At 53.2% G+C, this 18,245-nt stretch overlaps 1 protein-coding gene across 8 annotated transcripts in view; it reads left to right on the top strand.

The window, feature by feature from the left end:
• The first annotated feature begins 10,099 nt into the window (after positions 1-10,099).
• Positions 10,100-18,245, top strand: part of HEMGN (hemogen) — a 46,364-nt gene continuing 38,218 nt past the window's right edge. The window contains exons 1-4 of one of the 8 annotated variants that reach the window (XM_065549893.1): positions 10,100-10,444; positions 13,085-13,283; positions 14,274-14,364; positions 16,723-16,976. Coding sequence is in view for 3 of the 8 variants with exons in the window: in XM_065549894.1 (XP_065405966.1) it covers positions 10,363-10,444; positions 14,274-14,364; positions 16,723-16,976 (427 nt within the window). In the remaining 5 variants the exon portion in view is untranslated. The remainder of the gene's footprint in view (positions 10,445-13,084; positions 13,284-14,273; positions 14,365-16,722; positions 16,977-18,245) is intronic. The other 7 variants (XM_065549892.1, XM_042844761.2, XR_010588745.1 and 4 more) reach the window with 7 other exon arrangements.

Below are 18,245 nucleotides of genomic sequence, written 5' to 3'. Positions count from 1 at the left end.
TTCGACGCTAATAGCTCCGGGAGCTATCCCACAGTGCACCACTCTGTTGACGCTCTGGACAGCAGTTGAATTTAGTGCTACTCCCCTCGTCGGGGAGGAGTACAGAAATCGATTTAAAGAGACCTCTATGTCGAAATAAATAGCTTCGTTGTGTGGACGGGTGCAGGGTTAATTCGAGTTAACGCTGCTAAATTTGACATAACCTCCTAGTGTAGACCAGGCCGAAGATAGAGGAATGCTAGTAAGGGTGTGAAAGGAGAATTTGGCCTTAAGTGGTCTTTTTTCCTTTTGCCAGGGGCCACCCCCCATTGGTTCAAATTATACATAGTAACAATACTTTGTAGGTAATTAGGCACCTTTCAGCCAAGGCTATCAAACTGCTTTACAAACATCAGTCGACCCATATGACACCCCAAGAGGTAGGTATCACCATTTGACAGCTGGTGACAAGGAGAGGGCGATTGACAAGCGCCAAGTAGCACATCAAGTCAGAGGGAGAGCCAGGAACAAAGGCCATAACCCCCTGATTCCCTGTCCTCTGCTCAAAGCACGAGGGAACACAGCATTCCCAAAGTGAAACCACTCCCCCCCCCCCCCCCCCCCCCAGCAGCTTGTGCACGGAATTGTTCCTGTAATCGCTTCTCGCTTGCTGCTGAGAGGTTGCAGAATAAAATGATACATTTATAATAGAGATGGGCCCAAGCATCAAATTTCACCTTGAGTCAGCATTGAGATTTGAATGCTCCTGGGTGTAGGGGGGTTGAATTTGGGGCGTTGGCTCTGGCTTGTCTTTAACTGAACACCACTCAGAATGAAAACACACACACTCTCCCTCCTGTACCTACTGGCGTCACTCCGCTTTCTGCATCACTTTCCCCTCTCTCTCCCAACTGCTGGCACTGGGCCCTCAGTGCTACACAGAGCAAAATAAACCCATATCACAAGGCTGCGATGTTATTCTAAACTGCTATGTGGCTGTCACTGCGCCAGAGGCTGGCCCAGAGCTCCCTGAAACCAATGGAAAGGCTCACATTGCCCTCCATGGGGTTTGCACCAGGGGAAAGGTCAGAAGGCAGCCGTAGGGCAGTGGTATGTTATTTATTGTCTATATTACCTGAGTGCCTAGTAACTACCACTCCCGGAGCAGCGCAGAGCAATGTGCCAGGTGCTGTACAAAGAGCTGACAGTGTATGAATGAGACAAGCCAATGGATGCCTACAGCCAGCCCAAGGGGAGCACAAGGAATGAAGGAGACAGTAGTGGCCGGTATGATGGGCTGTGGTCTCAGCACAGCTGCAAGCAGCCTTGGACTGCTAAGGCTATAGCTAGGCCCTAACGTGTGCTGCCCCATCAAAGGCTCCCTGGTGTGAACTGGGATCAAAGCCTTCGCCCTGCCTACGGCACAGCTCCCGAGGCAGACCCAGATAGGCTGGCTTGCTGGCTGTAGGGATGCGGTTGGACAGGCTGGAGGATTTTCTTTCAGGGGATGCTATTACAGCTTTGAGAGCACAAGGGGTGATGCCAACCCCTCAGTTAGCTCCTGACCTGCAAGGGACTGTGCCAGCCAAAAGCAAATGGGGCAGCAGAGAGGGGGGAGGAGGAGAGGTGATGAGTCCTCTTGGAGACTGCCAAAAAGACCCCATGTTGCATCTGCTGACAAATCCCTAAGACTAGGGGAGTGGGGCCTACAGTCAGGGAGAAGGGGGAACTTCTTCCCATAGGCTCTGCTGGGCGAGGGCGGAACGGGAATTCCTCTCACCTTGACTCTGTGTGTGGGGAACAACCGCTGCCCCAGTGGGGTGGGGGATCAAGACACTGGCCCCTGGCTCTAGAGAAGCTGAGGTTAGGCCACCAGAGTCCCCAGGCCCTGACCTCTGGAGTGGCGGGGCGGAGAAAAGAATTTGGCTATGGGGGAGGTTTGAAGAAGCGCCCTGGCCTGACCCCTTTGCTGTTGAAAGTCGTGCACGGCTGAGCACTGCTTCACAGGGAGGGAGCCCTGCCTTAGTTCTCCCTTTGGGCTAAAGGCTGGCTGCTGGTAATACACAGTCCCAGGGCGTGGGGCAGCCAACCCTGGGGTGAGGAGAGGGACACCACACACACCGTAGAACTAGATGGAAGTGGGAGGATCAGGTCTCAAGTTTACACCCAAAAGTTCTGGGGTACCAAGGGGCAGGTGAGAGCATAACGCCGACAGACCCCGGTCATTGGCAGGTGGGATTGAACCTGGGATCTCTGCAGCATGAGCTAAAAGCCAACTGGCTGCTAGCTAAGGCTGTAGCAGACTCATTAATTGCTCTCTCACTGGGCTCGGTGCCACTGGCTGGGACAGAACCCCACATCCTGGAGCTGTGTTGTGTGAGTTACAAGAGCACCAGCCCCTCAGCTCTAAAGAGAGAAATGACAGGGATGGTTGTCAAGTGATGCTGTATGGCTGGAGACTGCATGCTGGCTCGCTAGCAGAGTGTTTGTTTTACACACAGGTGAAATATGAGCTAATGGCAGAAATGCCATTCAGGGACTAACCCTAGCCAGGCAATAGGGCCATAGGGTGCCTAAGGGTGCCTGCCCAGCACCTAGTTACACCGATTTCTGTGTGCCAGACATGGCACTTTGCTGCACTAGCCAGGACAAACCTTACTGAATTCAGGTCAAACTGATAGAATTACGTTTAAGTAGCTTAGGCATTCAGCATAGTCAAAATGTGAATGGTTGTGTGCTGGTGTGGGATCGTATGGAACGTTTGGGGGGGAGGCGGGGCCAACGTAACCCTTGGGAAGTGCTATGAGCCGCAAGGACCAGCTGAACAACTGTGAAGGGTTAAAGTTCAGTGAGTGTCCCAGGATGTGGCTAGGGGGAAGTGTGTGCAAATGTAACTCCTCCAGGTATCCAAGAACACAGCCTTCTGCCGCTTCGCCCCGAGGATGGGCCCTTTTGTCTGCTGATCACCTGTTCCATGAGGACAGAGCAGTGGCCCTGGTGGTATAAAGAAGTGATTCAGATTCATGGGGTATGTGTTCTGAGCCAAGGTGGTTATGAACTTGTAACCACAGGCCCTACTCCACACCTAGTCCTAGTGCAGAGAAAGTAGATAAGGAAGTGTTATTTACTCATTCTCATAAACACAAGAACTAGGGGTCACCCAATTAAATTAATAGGCATCAGGTTTAAAACAAACAAAAGGAAGTATTTCTTCACACAACACACAGTCAACCTGTGGAACTTCTTGCCAGAGGATGTTGTGAAGGCCAAGACCATAACAGGGTTCACAAAAGAACTAGATAAGTTCATGGAGGATAGGTCCATCAATGGCTATTAGCCAGGATGGGCAGGAATGGTGTCCCTAGTCTCTGTTTGCCAGAAGCTGGAATGGGCGACAGGGAATGGAGCACTTGATGATTCCCTGTTCTGTACACTCCCTCTGGGGCACCTGGCACTGGCCACTGTCAGTAGACAGGATACTGGGCTAGATGGATCTTTGGTCTGACCCAGTGTGGCCGTTCTTATGTCCTATCTCCACATCCTCCTTCATGTGAGGGTGTCATTCCCACCCAGAGAGACAGAGGCAGTGGCACGGGGCCTCCTTCTCACTCCAGAGTGGCAGCAGGGCTGCCCCAGTAGTTACCCTACCAATGAGGATGCAGCTGCTTAAGTGCTCATCCTCTCCTGCCTCACAGCGACTCGTGTTGGGTGGCTGAGCCCCCAAGTCGGTGGGGCTGGCATTGACATTCCAGGAGGGGTGTGCCATTGGACTCTTGCAGCTAGTCAAAGGCTCAGGGGTGGGAAGGTTTTATCGCCTGGGTTTGCAATGTCATCCGGTAACATGTTGCAGCGCCAAGGCTCGTTTATCATGCTTCAACAGGCTGCAGGAGAACGAGCACATCTCCCCCAGTGCATGAAAAGGAAGCCCCGCCAGGCCCTAATATGAGCGTCTCAGGTTACTCAGCAGTTTTGCAACACACAGACTATTCCAGAGCCTTCAGTCAAACCTCAGCTGCCGGCCAACACAGCCAGCCCCGCAAAATGTTTCACGCGATTATTCTGACAAGAATCCACAGATACTATTTCTCCTTTCTAAGTGGAGTGTACAGTCCTGTACGTGGGGCCCTGAGGCACAGCTACGTTTTCAGCAGGGCCTGCTTTAGACTAGAATACCACCACTGCCGGTATCGAGCCACCTAACGCCCATTGAAATAAATAGGAGTTGGGCACCTCAGCACCCGTCAGGATTGGGGTCGGGGGCATGCATAGCGCTACAGAGCTAACGCTGGCCCAGGACCCCACGGCAAGGAAGGGGCATGAGCCTGCAACCATTGCAGCCAATGTTTACTAATGTCGGGGGCTTTGGACCAGGCCCTCGTGACTAGGGCAAGGGCCAGGAAGCATCCTGCTGGTCTCAGTGTTAGGGGACAGAGAAATCCCTCGTGTGCTCTCCCTGTCTGTCACTTGGGACCCCCATCAGGCCCACGTGCCATTTGGGATGGGTCTCCTTGGGTGCATGACGCACACACCTGCCCTTCTGTTCCGACTGTGCCAGCCGGTTCCTAGGCAGCTCCGTGACAGGCCTCATCAGGCACTCGCAGTGCCCAGGGTGCCCCTTTCCTTCCATGCACCCCCCGGAGCAACGCAACGGGACCAGATGTGAGGCACTGGGGAATCCCTGGTGCACAGTCATCCTCTTGAAACACCTGGGGATGATTCCTGCCCCCTTTTCCAGAGTTCACATCACCATAAAACCAGATACATACCCTATGAACCAAGCCCCACCTCTCACCCCCACGTCCCTCCAGCCACTACCTTCATAACTGGAACCAGGCACTGGATGTAGGACTATGCCAACCCTCCAGCCCCCAGGCAGGCTGCCCCAGCCCAGCTTGGCCCATCACTGCTGCAGGACATGGCCTAGAGGAAGCAGACACTTCACACAATTAGGGGATGGTTTTCTCATTTCAGCTGAAGCTTCGTCTCATCTCAGGCAGTAGCTGCCTGTGATTTAGGATGGTGTCCTGGGTTGCAGTCTGTGGCCCTTATCCTGCAAACACTCACATGATTTTATGTGCAGGTCTGTCTAACAAGAATGGCTTACTAGGGGGTTGCCTCAGGGGCACTGGAACAACTTGTATAGTGGGGGTGCTGAGAGCCATTGAACCAAACTGTAAACCCTGCATATGATGGAAACCACTTCAAGCCAGGGGGTGCAGCAGCATCCCCCACTCCCCTAGTTCCAGCACCTATGGGTTGCCTGGAAGGCTGCTGGGCCCAGATCCAAGGCTCACAAGCATGACAAGAAATTGCACAGAAGGCTGGACTTGCCGATACCGTACCCCTTCCAGAGCGGCATCACCAACATCAAGGGCACTCTCAGTTCTAAGGGAGTCCTCTGTTCCAGCTCCAGTTCAGACTGTAGAGCACGTACCATTGAGTGTGGGGAGGCTGGGGTCGGCCCCTGAGCCTCATGAACTCTGCCATGGAGGTGTGAGGTCTCCATGGCTTCAGGGGCAGTCACTACCTAAGGGGTATGCGCTCCTAGTTTGGACTCACCTCCCACGTTCCAGCGGCACCACTGTTTGAACCAGGCTCTGACTTCTCAGCATCGGAGGACTGGAAGGGGCACAGGGTCTGTCCCTCCCATACCATCGATATGACTCTCCAAAGGTTCTGCCGACTCAGTGGCAGTGCCCTCCTTTTCCCTAGCAAAGGAGTTGTTGGTACCCCACTCCCTGGGGCCCTTCGCAGCAAACGTTGGATCCACCTTGTTTGCTGTACGGGAGACCTGGCCCCAGTATCCACCATCAGAACCTTCCTGCTCAGCTTAGGAGGAGTCCCCCAACCTGCCTCTTCAACTGTCATAGAATAGGCATTCAAAACCGGTATTGGAGGAAGAACCACATAAGCCCGACTCCAACAACACTGCCGGTACCAGAGCAGTTCCCTTCCTTGTCACCAGACATCTCAGTGTCTTTGGCTCCCTCCTTGCCCCTGGATGACTGCCATCAGTTCCAGGACCTACTATACAGGGTGATGAGCACCTCCACCTCCCACTGGAGGAGGTACAGGACAAACAGCACCAGCTGCTTGATGTCTTGCAAGCCTCAATACCGTCCAGAGTGGCTCTACCGATTAACACCACCATTCTTCAACCAGCTCGGACTGTCTGGCACACTTCAGCCACTTGCGCATAGGCACGGGAATTAGGGGTGCTGCAGGAGCCCCAGCTTTTATGCAGAGCCGCTGGCCCCGCACCTGGGGCTCCACTCCCCGGCTCAGGTGCCAGAGGCTGGCCCCATGCCCCACTCCACCTGGGGCCCTGCTCCCAGCCCTCCGCTCCCCAACCCCACACCTGGGGCTTGGGTCCCGGCCGCTGGCCCCGTGCCTGGGGCCACCCACTGCTCCCAGGCCTCTGCTCCCGGGGCCCCACGCCCAGCCCCCCCGCTCCCAGGGCTCCGCTCCCGGGGCCCTGCTCCCAGCCCCACAGCTGGGGCTCTGCTCCTGGACCTGCACGTGGGGTCCCGGCTGCCAGCCCCTGCCCAGGGCTCCGCTCCTGGCCCCACCCCCAGCAGTGGCCACAGCCTGAGCCCCTTGACCCCTGTCTGGGTCCCCTCATCCCGGAAACACATCCCTACTCCCAGCCTCAGCTCGGGGGCAGGGGGCGCGGACAGGGGTAAGGGGGCTAGCTTTCAGCACACCCACTACTAAAAATGTTCCAGTGCCACTGCACTTGCGCCCCCACCCTCAAGGGGGGGGAGAAGAGGTACGCTGTACCTGCAAGGGGGTCTGAGTTTCTGTTCTCTCGCACCCCCCACTCAATTTCCTCATCCTACAGGTGGCCAGGGAGTGAGCCTGACAAGACCATGCACGCTCCACGTCGGTGGAAAAAGAAGTCAAACAACTGGAGTTTTCTCGCCCACCACTAATGCAATGATTCAGCACTCCTCAATTCTTCCATCAGCGGCCCTCTGAGCCGCCTCACAAATGACAGAAGACCCAACGGCCCCGTTCCAGGTTCATCTCCACAGCCTTTGGCATCTCATATGCAGTCTTCGCAGAAGTGATATTTCTGAATGCATCTAGAGAGCCGGCAACCACCTTGCCTCATGCCACACACCCACCCCATCCCCTTCAGGGGGCATCTAGCACTCTTCTTACCAGCTTGGAGTGCAGTAACAGGCAAGTGGGTCCTGGATGTCATTCAACATGGCATACGATCGAGTTCACAGTGCTACCTCCCTCACGTCCCCCGGCCACACCTCAGGGACCACTCTCAGGGCAGTGTCCTTGTGATGTTGCACTCCATATGATTTTATGAAAATATGCTAATGCGTGTGAATATAATGTAACTGGAATATGCTTCATGCAAAAGGTCTATTGTAAAGTATCATTACAAAGCTTATAATCTACTGAGTGTGGCCATCCTATTTGTACGAATGTAACATTCTTGTATCTGAAACTAGAAATATGAAATATAACTCTGAGGTCCTATTGTAACTATGCAAAGTGTGGGCCATTAATGGTGGTTTTGGAATCTTGATGGCTCCCATTAACCAGGACAATTGACTGTAGATGGCTCTGTTTACTTGCAAGCCTTCCTGTGAGTCAGGCCAGGAAGAATGAAAGCTTGGGGTCTCACAGGACATGTGACCATGTCACCTGGTACTGTCTGGAACCCATCTGAAACCTGGTGTTTTTCCATTTAGAAGGAGGAGTGGGGATCTAGAGAGAAAAAAGATTCCTGCCTTGTGCCAAAGCTATAAAAGTGGGTGGAACAGAACAAAGGGGGCTGCAGTCATGAGAAACCCCCTAAGCTAACAAGAACTGTACCAGGGGAAAGGATTGGGCCCAGACTAGGAAGGAGTCTAGTCTGTGAAAAAAATTAATGGAGATATCTTATTTCCTAGAATTGAAAGGGACCTTGAAAGTCCAGCCCCCTGCCTTCACTAGCAGGACCAAGTATTAATTTTGCCCCAGATCCCTCAGTGGCCCTCTCAAGGATTGAACTCACAACTGGGTTTAGCAGGCCAATGCTCAAACCACTGAGCTATCCCTCCCTCCCCGTTGAAACATATTATTGAAACATCTCTGAGGGTAAGAGTTTATCTGGATTCAGTTTTCTACTGTATTAGGCTTAGACTTGTGTGTTTTGGTTTTATTTTGCTTGGTAACTTACTTTGTTCTGTCTGTTATTACTTGGAACCACTTAAATCCTATCTTTTATATTTAATAAAATCACTTTTTACTTATTAATTAACCCAGAGTAAATAATTAATACCTGGGGGAGAAAACAACTGTGCATATCTCTCTATCAGTGTTATAGAGGGCAGACAATTTATGAGTTTACCCTGTATAAGCTTTTTTATACAGAGTAAAATGGATTTATTTGGGGTTTGGATCCCACTGGGAGCTGGGGAGCTGGGTGCTAGATATAGGAGTACTTCTTAAGCTGTTTCCAGTTAAGTCTTCAGCTTTGGAGGACATGGTTCAGACCCTGAGTCTGTGTTTGCAGCAGGCTAGCATGTCTGGCACAACCAGGCAGGGCACTGAAGTCCCAAGCTGCCAGGGAAAACGGGCTCAGAGGTAGTCTCAGCACATCAGGTGACAGTCCCAAGGGGGTTTCTGTGACCCAACCTGTCACAGTTTTCACCTTAGAAGTGGACTCCCTGCTGCAAAGCTGAGTGATAGAACCTGTTCCTACAACCTATCAGGGTCCAGGGTTCTACTCCATCTAGTTCCCAAGAAGATGGATAGGTGGAGACTGATCTTAGACCTCAGTCGTCTCAACCACTTCATATGCAGGCCAAAGTTTAGTATGGTCACCTTAGCAACCGTCATAAGTTTGCTAGAAAAAGGCATGTGGTTTACAGCTCTCGATATACAGGACGCTTACTTTCACATGGATATCCATACTATCCACAGGCATTTGAGCTTCATGGCAGAAACTCAACATGTCCAATACATGGTTCTACCTTGCGGATTCACCACTGCTCCACGGGTCTTCACCAAAGTTCCCTCGGTAGTGGTGGCCCATCTTCAGCATCAAAAGGTCCTTATATTCCCTTATCTCAACAACTGGCTGATAGCAGCGTGATCCAAAAAGAAGGCTCAAGCCTCAATCTCCATGCTACTCACACTCCTCTCCTCCTTGGGGATGAGCATAAACATCAGAAAATCGACTTTGGATCCCAAACAATCCCTAGAATTCATTGGGGCCCACATCAATGCGGTCTTCACACGCGCCTGTCTACCGGAGATCAGGTTCCAGAGACCCCACAAGAACGGATGGTCTCCACCGCCAGTTCTTCTGTTTCAGCCAGGGCTTACCTTTCCCTTCTTGGCCACATGGTGGCCTGCCCGCATGTTACCGCCTTCGTTCATCTTCACTTTCACTGCCTGCAACTGTGGCTCCAGAGGGCCTATTCTCCCATGCACCATACCATGGACTTCCTACTGACAGTTCCCCCTGAAAGTTCTCTCCTCCCGCCAATGGCAGATGGCCCCAGGTCAGGTCTGCACTGGGATTCCCTTCCTCCCGTCCTCTGCACATACCTAAGTGTTTTGCTGGGTTGGGGCCTTGATATTGCGAGTACGAGGACTGACACTGTCTGATTAAGGGCGAGACTGGGAAGGACTGCTTAAAATGCAGCACCGAGGGCACAAAATGGTGCTGAGCGGGTGTCACCAACATTCTCACAAAATGGGCCGCGGACTGGGAGAGACGCCATGCACAGGCTTGTGGAGAACTGACAGCTCAGAAAGCAGGAGCTGCATGGGAGGCCGTGCCCAGACACAAAAGTCTTTCCCTTTGGGCCAAGCTGGTTGTCTTTAAGCGCTCTACCCCAGGGATTTGAGATGCACAAGTGTCCTTGAAAAGTGAAATTCACCTCTGTGCTGAAGGCCTTTGGCTACTTATGTCCCACATAAGACCTCAAATGAGAGCCCACTGCCTGGGGCACTGCCTCCTTTGTGTTGGGCTTGCTGCCCTTTGATGCGAGAGGCAGGAGGGCAAGTAGAAGGGGCTGCTTAGCTCCCTCCCCCACCCCTTATTAAACACCAGGGTCTCTACTCTCGACAGCATCAGCCGCTCTTAACTGCCTATTTGAGGAGCAGCAGTCGTGAAGAAGCACACTAATATTCCTTTGCAGCAAGACGGCAGGACGTGAGCCCAGGCTCCTCCAGCTTGGTGACATGATAAGGAGAACAGCAGTACCAGACCGTGGCCAGGCCAGATAAGCCATGTGGAGTGGGCGGGCTGTTTTTCTCAAACTACTCCTTTTGTAGTATGTAGCCCAACTAACTCCTGAGGCCCTTACTGCGCAGCTACGCTGCTTTTTAGTTAAAACCCAGAACCCCAGCAACAAACTGCAAAGAAAAATGGAGGGCTTAGAAAAGGACCATCCTTACTCGGGATCTTCCCAGCAGCCTCCACCAGCCAGAGAGGAATACACTGTGCCAGGTAACATTACAAAGTTAATGTAATGACGGGTGGAACGGGAGCTTGTTATAGTCTAGTATCAGGGGGTAGCCGTGTTAGTCTGTATCTACAAAAACAACAAGGAGTCTGGTGGCACCTTAAAGACTAACAGATTTATTTGGGCATAAGCTTTCGTGAGTAAAAACCTCACTTCTTCGGATGCATCCGAAGAAGTGAGGTTTTTACTCACGAAAGCTTATGCCCAAATAAATCTGTTAGTCTTTAAGGTGCCACCAGACTCCTTGTTGTTATAGTCTAATGCATCACTAGACGTCTTAGCAGAAAAGAGATAAAATTGCAACTCACCAATAGCATGCAAAAAAAGAGTTAAATGATTGAAACTATGTACGTAAGCTACGGTAGATGCTTGGTATACAGAGTATGGAAGAAACAGATGATTGCCCTGTACAAACTAACAGTCAGGTTATTTTTCTCATTGTCGCAAAGGATACAAGCATTTGGAAATGCTTCCACAAGTACTCCTGTTCTTTATGCAAACCCTAGTCAGTCTGCTTCTCAGCCTTTCGGTCCTCTCTCACAATAATGAAAGACATGGACTGGAGGTCTCGGATTGATCAGTCAAAAAGAATTTGCTTAGGCTGGTGTGTAAAGGTGGCACAGGTTTTATTACACTTAGCCTAGAATATTTTTCTCAGAGTTAATTAGTTTGTTTCTCAGCAAGTTTTGACAGTCTCTTAGCTCACAAAAAGAAATAAGGAGTTGATCTCTGTTACACATGCAAAGTAGAACATGCATCAGTATCTAAATGCATCCTGGTTTAATAACCACCAGTGAATTCATCCCATCGGTCCTGTGAGTGTCCTTCTACCATTTGACATAGCCAGTCTTCTCAGCAAATGTCCTGCTGCTTTACTATTTGACAGACAACAGGTTATCCCCTGATCACTGTAAGCCATGGCAGGTCACTAAAATAATTCCTTCGGAGGGGGCATGGTTATTAGGGATTGTCAATATGGCATTTTTAGACCTTTAGAACGTGATATTTCACAACATTCCTGTGCTGAGAATTAAGGGCAGCCTCTGCCGTTGTATCGGACTATGGCACACACCCCTTACTACATATTGTCCACTTTCTATTACACATTTTGAATCACATTGTAATCTCCCAACCTTTCCCTGTCTTGTCTGTTTAGATTGTGAGCTCCTCATGGATGGGGACTGTCTCTTACTGGGTCTCTATAGCTCCCAGCATGGGGAGGCCTTCAGGCATTATTGTAATAATAATAATTCTGTAGCCTGGTGCTCAGCTCAGGGTGGGATCCAAAGCACGTGAAAGAAGCATTCTCAGAGTTAATTTCCCATCATTGCCTCCTGTTCAGGGTTACAGATCCAGAGAAGGCTATTCTTGGCTTAGCACACCAGATGGGCAGTCAGGAGATACTGGTTCTATTCCCAGAACAGTCAGATTCCTTGTGACCAAGTCACTTTGCCTGTCTGTGCCTCAGTTTCTCCATTTGGTGATAACCCTCCCTGGTGCTCCCAGGGCTTGTTTGGGAAGCTTAATGCATTAACGTGCTTTGCGGCTGTTGGCTGGAAGGTGTAATTATTTCGAACAGTTGTCTGTGTTTAGTTTAGTGTGTGTTGTGCAGGTCTGTTTGAAATTATGAAAGTCACAACTCATTTATTCTTTTAATGTATCAGTTACATGCCACATTCCTCACTCCCGACTCCACACCGTCCCTCACTAGAGCTGGCGCAGAGATGTGTTATATTCTGCCTGCATGGCACCTCTGCGGCCATGAGTCTCAGCCAAGGAGTCTGCTAGCAGCTCTGCCCTGAGCCTTGTTCACATTGCACTGAGGCATAGGGAGGGAGAAACAGGGTATGTACATACAGACCAAGTTACCGCAACTCGGTGCTCCTAGTGGGCAGGTGTCCGTAGCACAGGGATAACTTTGGGGCCGGGCCTCAGAAGATCGGGGTGGAAATCATGGTCTTAGTGAAGTCAATAGGAGCTTTGTCATTGACAGCAGCCCTGAGTTCTGTCCCCAGCTCCACCATTGGCCAGCAAGTCACTGAGCCAAAACCACCAGCCCACAGAGGCAGTGAGGGCTAATTCATGCATGGGTGATGTGCCAGCCCTGTGCCACTGGAGCTTTTCACACAGGGTTAATGGGGGTCTTGTGCTGGGCCCTGCGCTGCAGAGAATTGTGTCTCCTTTCTGCAAACAGCCGTCAGCACAGGGAGTCACGCTGGGTGCATCTGCTCTGCAATTAGACTGCAGCTGGCCTGTGCTAGCTGACTCAGGCTCGCTTGGGCTGCGTTGTAGATGTTCAGGCTCAGGCTGCAGCCCAAGCTCTGGGACGGTCCCATCTTGCAGGGTCCTAGAGCCCAGACTCCAGACCGAGCCTGAACATCACAATGAAACGGCCCCTTTGCTTGAGCCAGCTGGCCACAGGTGTCTAATTGCAGTGCAGACAGATCCTGTGACTGTCATTATTCCCGGCAGTGAGTGCTTGGCCTGTCAGACAGGAATGTTCCTGGTCCCTGACTGGCTGAAACCCATTAGGCCTCAGTCCTGCCAGGTGCCAAGTACTCCGACCCCACTCCAACAGAGCCCGGGAACTCATTCCTGACAGAGCCTCTCCCTGCCCTCCTCAGGACTGCTTGCCCCCGGAGCATCCGAGTGCCTTCCCGTACTGTCAGAGCTGGGCCAGGGTGCATCGCCTCTCGCAGGATCTGGCCCTACAACAGGAGAGGAGCTGATGAGAAGAGCCACGCGTGAGCACCTACTGCAGATTGGCAGATAGTGATCCCTGGCTCTTCTCACTAGTAGATCTCAAAGCACTTTGTAGAGGAGGTCAGTGTCATTACCCCCGTATTACAGATGGGAAGTAAGAATGGCCACACTGGGTCAGACCAAAGGTCCATCTAGCCCAGTATCCTGTGTGCCGACAGTGGCCAATGCCAGGTGCCCCAGAGGGAATGAACAGAACAGGGAATCAGCGAGTGATCCATCCCCTGTCGCCCACTCCTAGCTTTGGCAGCCAGAGGCTAGGGACACCCAGAGCATGGGTTTACATCCCTGACCACCTTGCTAATAGCCCTCCATGAACTTCTCATTCTTTTTTTAATGCAGTTCAAGAGACTTCCCCAGGGTCACCCAGCAGCCAGTTGCAGAGTTGGGATTAGATGCAGGTCTGAGGAGTCCTAGGCCAGTGTGTATCCACTAGGCCACAATGAATACTCAGTGTAGGGAAAACTGGATAAACCTTGGGATTCATGAATACCTGGCAGCTCTCCAAGTACAGATGAGCAATGAATACATGAGCCTTCAAATAGCAGCAAATTCAGCTCAGAGGGAGGTAAAGCCACGTGTCCAGGCCCACTCAGAGCCGAGGAAGCCAAGCATGGGACTAACTAACAGACAAGGGATGGGAAAGACAGAATGACACCCTGCCAATCCAAAAGGCTTTGGGTTAACAGCCTGCAGGCTTTCCAAGTAGCTGCTATGCAAAGATTTAATGGGAGACAATGTTCTGGATGCAGCACCCACTGCCCTGTGGGAACTATTGTCCAAGAAGCTGGGCATGTCCAGTCCATGCCCAAAGCCCGTCTGCTTTCATTAAAGTGTTATCTGCAGCATGAAGGATGTGATCACTTGCCCCTTATCTGCGGCCTCTAGGGCACTGCTGTCCCATGATAGCTGGCTGTCTGGCTGAGGTGACTCCCTTCCACTAGCAGGCCCCACCCCAGGGTGCTCCCGCTCAACTCACCTGCTGTGTCCCTGTCATCGCCAAGGCTAGTCTTCAGTCATGACACCACATTGACAATTGGTCTGTTCTTGTAGGGGCCATCACGCACCGCCTGCGAGACCGAGAGCTGCTGAGGAAAAGGAAAGCAGAAGCACAGGAGAAAGATACTGTCCAGTGGGTTCTGGGGTAAATTATACTTACACCCAGGGGAATTTGATCTTAGGGACAGGGAAGCACCCCTTGTACACAGGGAACGGCCACGTGCTGCACTGTGACTCAGACTATGTGCTCACATGGGGGGTGGAAGAACCCCTTTGCACTGTTATGGTGCGTCCCCTCTGGCAGAGCGGGAAGTGGGCAGAGTCTGGGTGAGCTGGTGCTGGGTGGGAGAGAGACGAGCCCCCGCTGGGAGCCGCGGGGCTGTAACTCTGCCTCCAAGGGCTACTTGTGGGATGATGCTGCCTACACACCACCCCGGCTCAGGGCGGGGCCCAATGGCCAAGTCTAGCCCTGTCCCTTTGAACACGTGCAGTGGTAAGTGCAATGAACGCTGCTATGCTACTGCCCAGGGGAGGAGCACAAGTAAAGAAAGGACCCACGGATCCAAATCTTCTGCTGGTCAAACATTCACACACGTCCTGGTGAGCTCAGGGATCACTGACAGAGCACGTGGGGGAAACCAATCCGCTGCCCAAGGCAGCCATGAGGTTTTACCCAGCATGCCGCACGCAATGGGCTATTCTGCAGTGGGTGGCCGGGCTGGTGGACAGAAAGTAAAGGGGCTCAATACTAGCCCCAGGCTCCCTCATGCAGACACATCCTCCCGCCAGCCCCCAGAGACAGCCCCAGTCCCCTGCCAGCCCCCAGCTAGGACTAGATACACATTAGCCTTCTCATCTACCCTCTAGTTCCCACTGACCCAGACATCCCAGCACCATCCCCACCTCCTCTGGTGCCCCAGACACCCTCCAGCCTCCCCACCCCTCCGCCTGCCCCAGCCTAGGAGCTGCCAAGTGGTGTGCAGCTCCATGTCCTATCTCTCACCGCTGCTCCAGGCAGCGTGTATTGACCATAAGCTGGCATTTATTGTGATACACAGATTGTGTGGGTGCAAAGTAGCTCATTAAATAATTTGCATAAACCGTCAGACATGGAGCCACACAAAACTTGGCAGCTGTGGGAGACCTTGGGCAGGGAGAAGGAATGGTGAGTCGGGGTTGGTGTGAGTCACGCTGCCTCTCAGGGCTGCTCCTGCTCCCTTGCTCTGGACTGGGCCATCTAGCCCTACCTACCTACCCACACATCACAGCTCAGGGCACCTGCACCCACTGTAGGCTCACAGATTCCCAGCCATCTTTCTCCCTCCTGACCAGACTGCACACCTCCCTGCCTACACTGGGAGATCCTCAGCAGTCTGGCTGCCTACGCAGCCTGCTTGACTTTTCTCCTCAGAGACAGCAAACAGGGTAATTGCCACAGCTAAGTTACCACACGGCTCTGCCTAAGCAAGCACATTTATTCTTAAGATGAAAGCATTCCAGAGAAAACAGGAAAACAGTAACAGAATCCAGTGAGCTCACCAGAGATCACCCTGACTCCAGCAAGTCCTTCAAACCCCACTGAGTGGTTTTCCTGCAGTCACAACTTCACCCCAGCTTCAACTCAGAACAAGCCCTCTCAGTCTTATGCTGTCTCAGTAAGCTAAATTCCTTCCAACTCTTCCCTAAGGATTGGGGGCCCACTGGGACCAGAGGTCCGGTCTGTTTGCTGGCTCAGGAAGAAGGCCCTGAGTCAGTTTAAACTCTGGATATTTAATCAGAAGTTCTTTCTTTGGCTGCTGGTCCCTGGAGAAGCCAGCTTGGACCAGTATATGTGAGCCTCTCTCCAGGTGGTGGTACCTCTCTGGAGGCTTTGCCCACTCACCCTGCTGGCAAGACACTTGGCTTTAGGCATGAGCCCCTATTGCCCAGGCAAGCTCAGAATTCACCAGCTGTGTGCATCAATCCATAGGAAAGCCTATGTTGGCCATGGTGCATTATCTTCCCAGGCAGTGATTTCTCTCCCAGAATAGCAAGTTTGCCCACATCTATGTTACAAAGGGGAGAGGCACTAATGCCCAGGCCAGGTCTAACTACAGACTTTTGCCAGCGTCGCTCTATGTGTGACCTGTGACGGATGTAGCTGTGCCAGCCAAAGCCCCTAGTGCAGCCAGCTATAGCAGCAGAACGATACTTCTGCCAGGAGCGTTTAGTTTGCTTGGGCTGGGCTGGGCTGGGCTGGGCTGTGGGAGAAGAGGAGTGGCTGGACTAAGCTACACCAGCAATAATGCTGAGCTTCACTGGCCTAGTTGTGTCCACAGGAGGAGCTCTTGGCCAGTAGAGCACAGCACCACAGCTACACTGACAAAGCGCTCTTTGCGTAGGGGAATCCAACACCCAACTCACATTGAAAGTGCCTGGCAGCTGGGGGCTTCCCTCTCCTTGGTGCCTGGGGGGTTGTCCCCTGGTTCACGGCGCTGGGTGAGATGCTGTAATGTTCCGACAGAGAGCGGGGTAAGAGCACAGGGCCCAAGAGGGGCCGAGGAGCTGGGAGAAGAAGAGGCCGACAGCAGGGTACAGAGCCAGAGCCTCAGCCTGACGTGCAAGAGGAGGTGGAGAAGGAGCCCCCAGAGAAAGCACAGGCATCTCCAGGGCACCATGAGGAGGAGCCCGCCCTGTCTGTGGCTCAAGAGCTGTCTGGTGGGACTCAGCAGGAGGCGGTAGAGGGCCCCCCTGCTCAGGATATTCTGCATCCAGCAGGTAAGCGGTTAGAGACCCTCGGGGATCAGAGCATATTCCCAGAGAACTCTCCCCTAGGTGCATCCTTGGGGAGGAGAGGAATTGCCCAGCCAGGCAATGGAGCAGTGACTGGCTAGCTGCAGAGCCTCTTCCTCGCTCAGGCCTGCCTTTGTACACAGCGGCGACAAAGCTGCAGCAACCTCCTGGCACCCCGCTTGCTGAGCCAGTCTGTTCCAAACGGCAACCCCTGGGAAGGCCCCGCTTCCCTTGCCACAAGTGCCACAAGGCGGGAGTGGAGTGGATAGCTCTGTCTAGGCCTTCGGGGAGGTCCTCGCAGCAGGGATGTCCCAGACAGTCAGTGCAGAGGGGGCAGAGCCGAGCAGGGAACTGGGCCTGGGCAACAAGAAGGGGATCCCGCCAAGTCCAGTCTAGGGTTACCATTCGTCCGGATTTACCCGGACATGTCCTCCTTTTTGTGCTAAAAATAGCGTCCGGGGGGAATTTGTAAATCACTCAAAATGTCCGGGATTTCCCCCTCCCCCGGCAGAGCAGAGCGAGCGGCTGGGAGGGCTGCAGGAAAGTCCCGGGCTGGACTCTGGAGCAGCTGTAGAGGAGCCGGATCTGCCCTGCATTCTGAGCCGGCAGCTCTCCCCTGTAGCCCGGTCCGGCAGCACTGTGCAGGGCCAGGGACCGGGTTTTGTTGTGCTGGGGAGCGCAGCCACGTGTCCAGCTCGGCTCGCACAGAGCCCAACACCCTGTTCTGAGCAGCAGGGTAAGGGGGCCAGGGGGCAGGAGAAGGGGCAGGGAGGTTCTGGAGGGGGCAGTCAAGAAACGGGGGGGGCTTTTTGGGGGGAGTGGAGAAAGTTTTGGGCAGTCAGGGTACAGGTAGGGGGTAGGGTCCTGGGGGGCAGTTGGGGGGGGTCTTAGGAGGGGGCAGTTAGGGGACAAGGAACAGGGAGTCTTAGGTAGGGGGTGGGGTTCTGGAGGGCAGTTAGGAGCAGGGGTCCCAGGAGGGGGCAGTCAGGGGACAAGGAGCGGGGGGGTGGGGGGCTGGGAGCTCTGGGGGGGAGCTGTCAGGGGGCAGGAGTGGGGAGAGGGATCGGAGCAGTCAGGGGACAGGGAGCAGAGGGGTTTAGATGGGTTGGGAGTTCTGGGGGGGGGGGCTGTCAGGGGGTGGGGAGTGGTTGGATGGGGCGTGGGAGTCCCGGGGTCTGTCTGGGGGTGAGGGTGTGGATAAGGGTTGGGGCAGTCAGGGGACAAGAGGCAGGAAGGCTTAGATAGGGAGTGGAG

The sequence above is a fragment of the Chrysemys picta genome, chromosome 6 (assembly GCF_011386835.1).
Source record: "Chrysemys picta bellii isolate R12L10 chromosome 6, ASM1138683v2, whole genome shotgun sequence".
Taxonomy (NCBI): Eukaryota; Metazoa; Chordata; order Testudines; family Emydidae; genus Chrysemys; species Chrysemys picta.
This window is presented reverse-complemented; position numbering and strand designations above follow the sequence as displayed.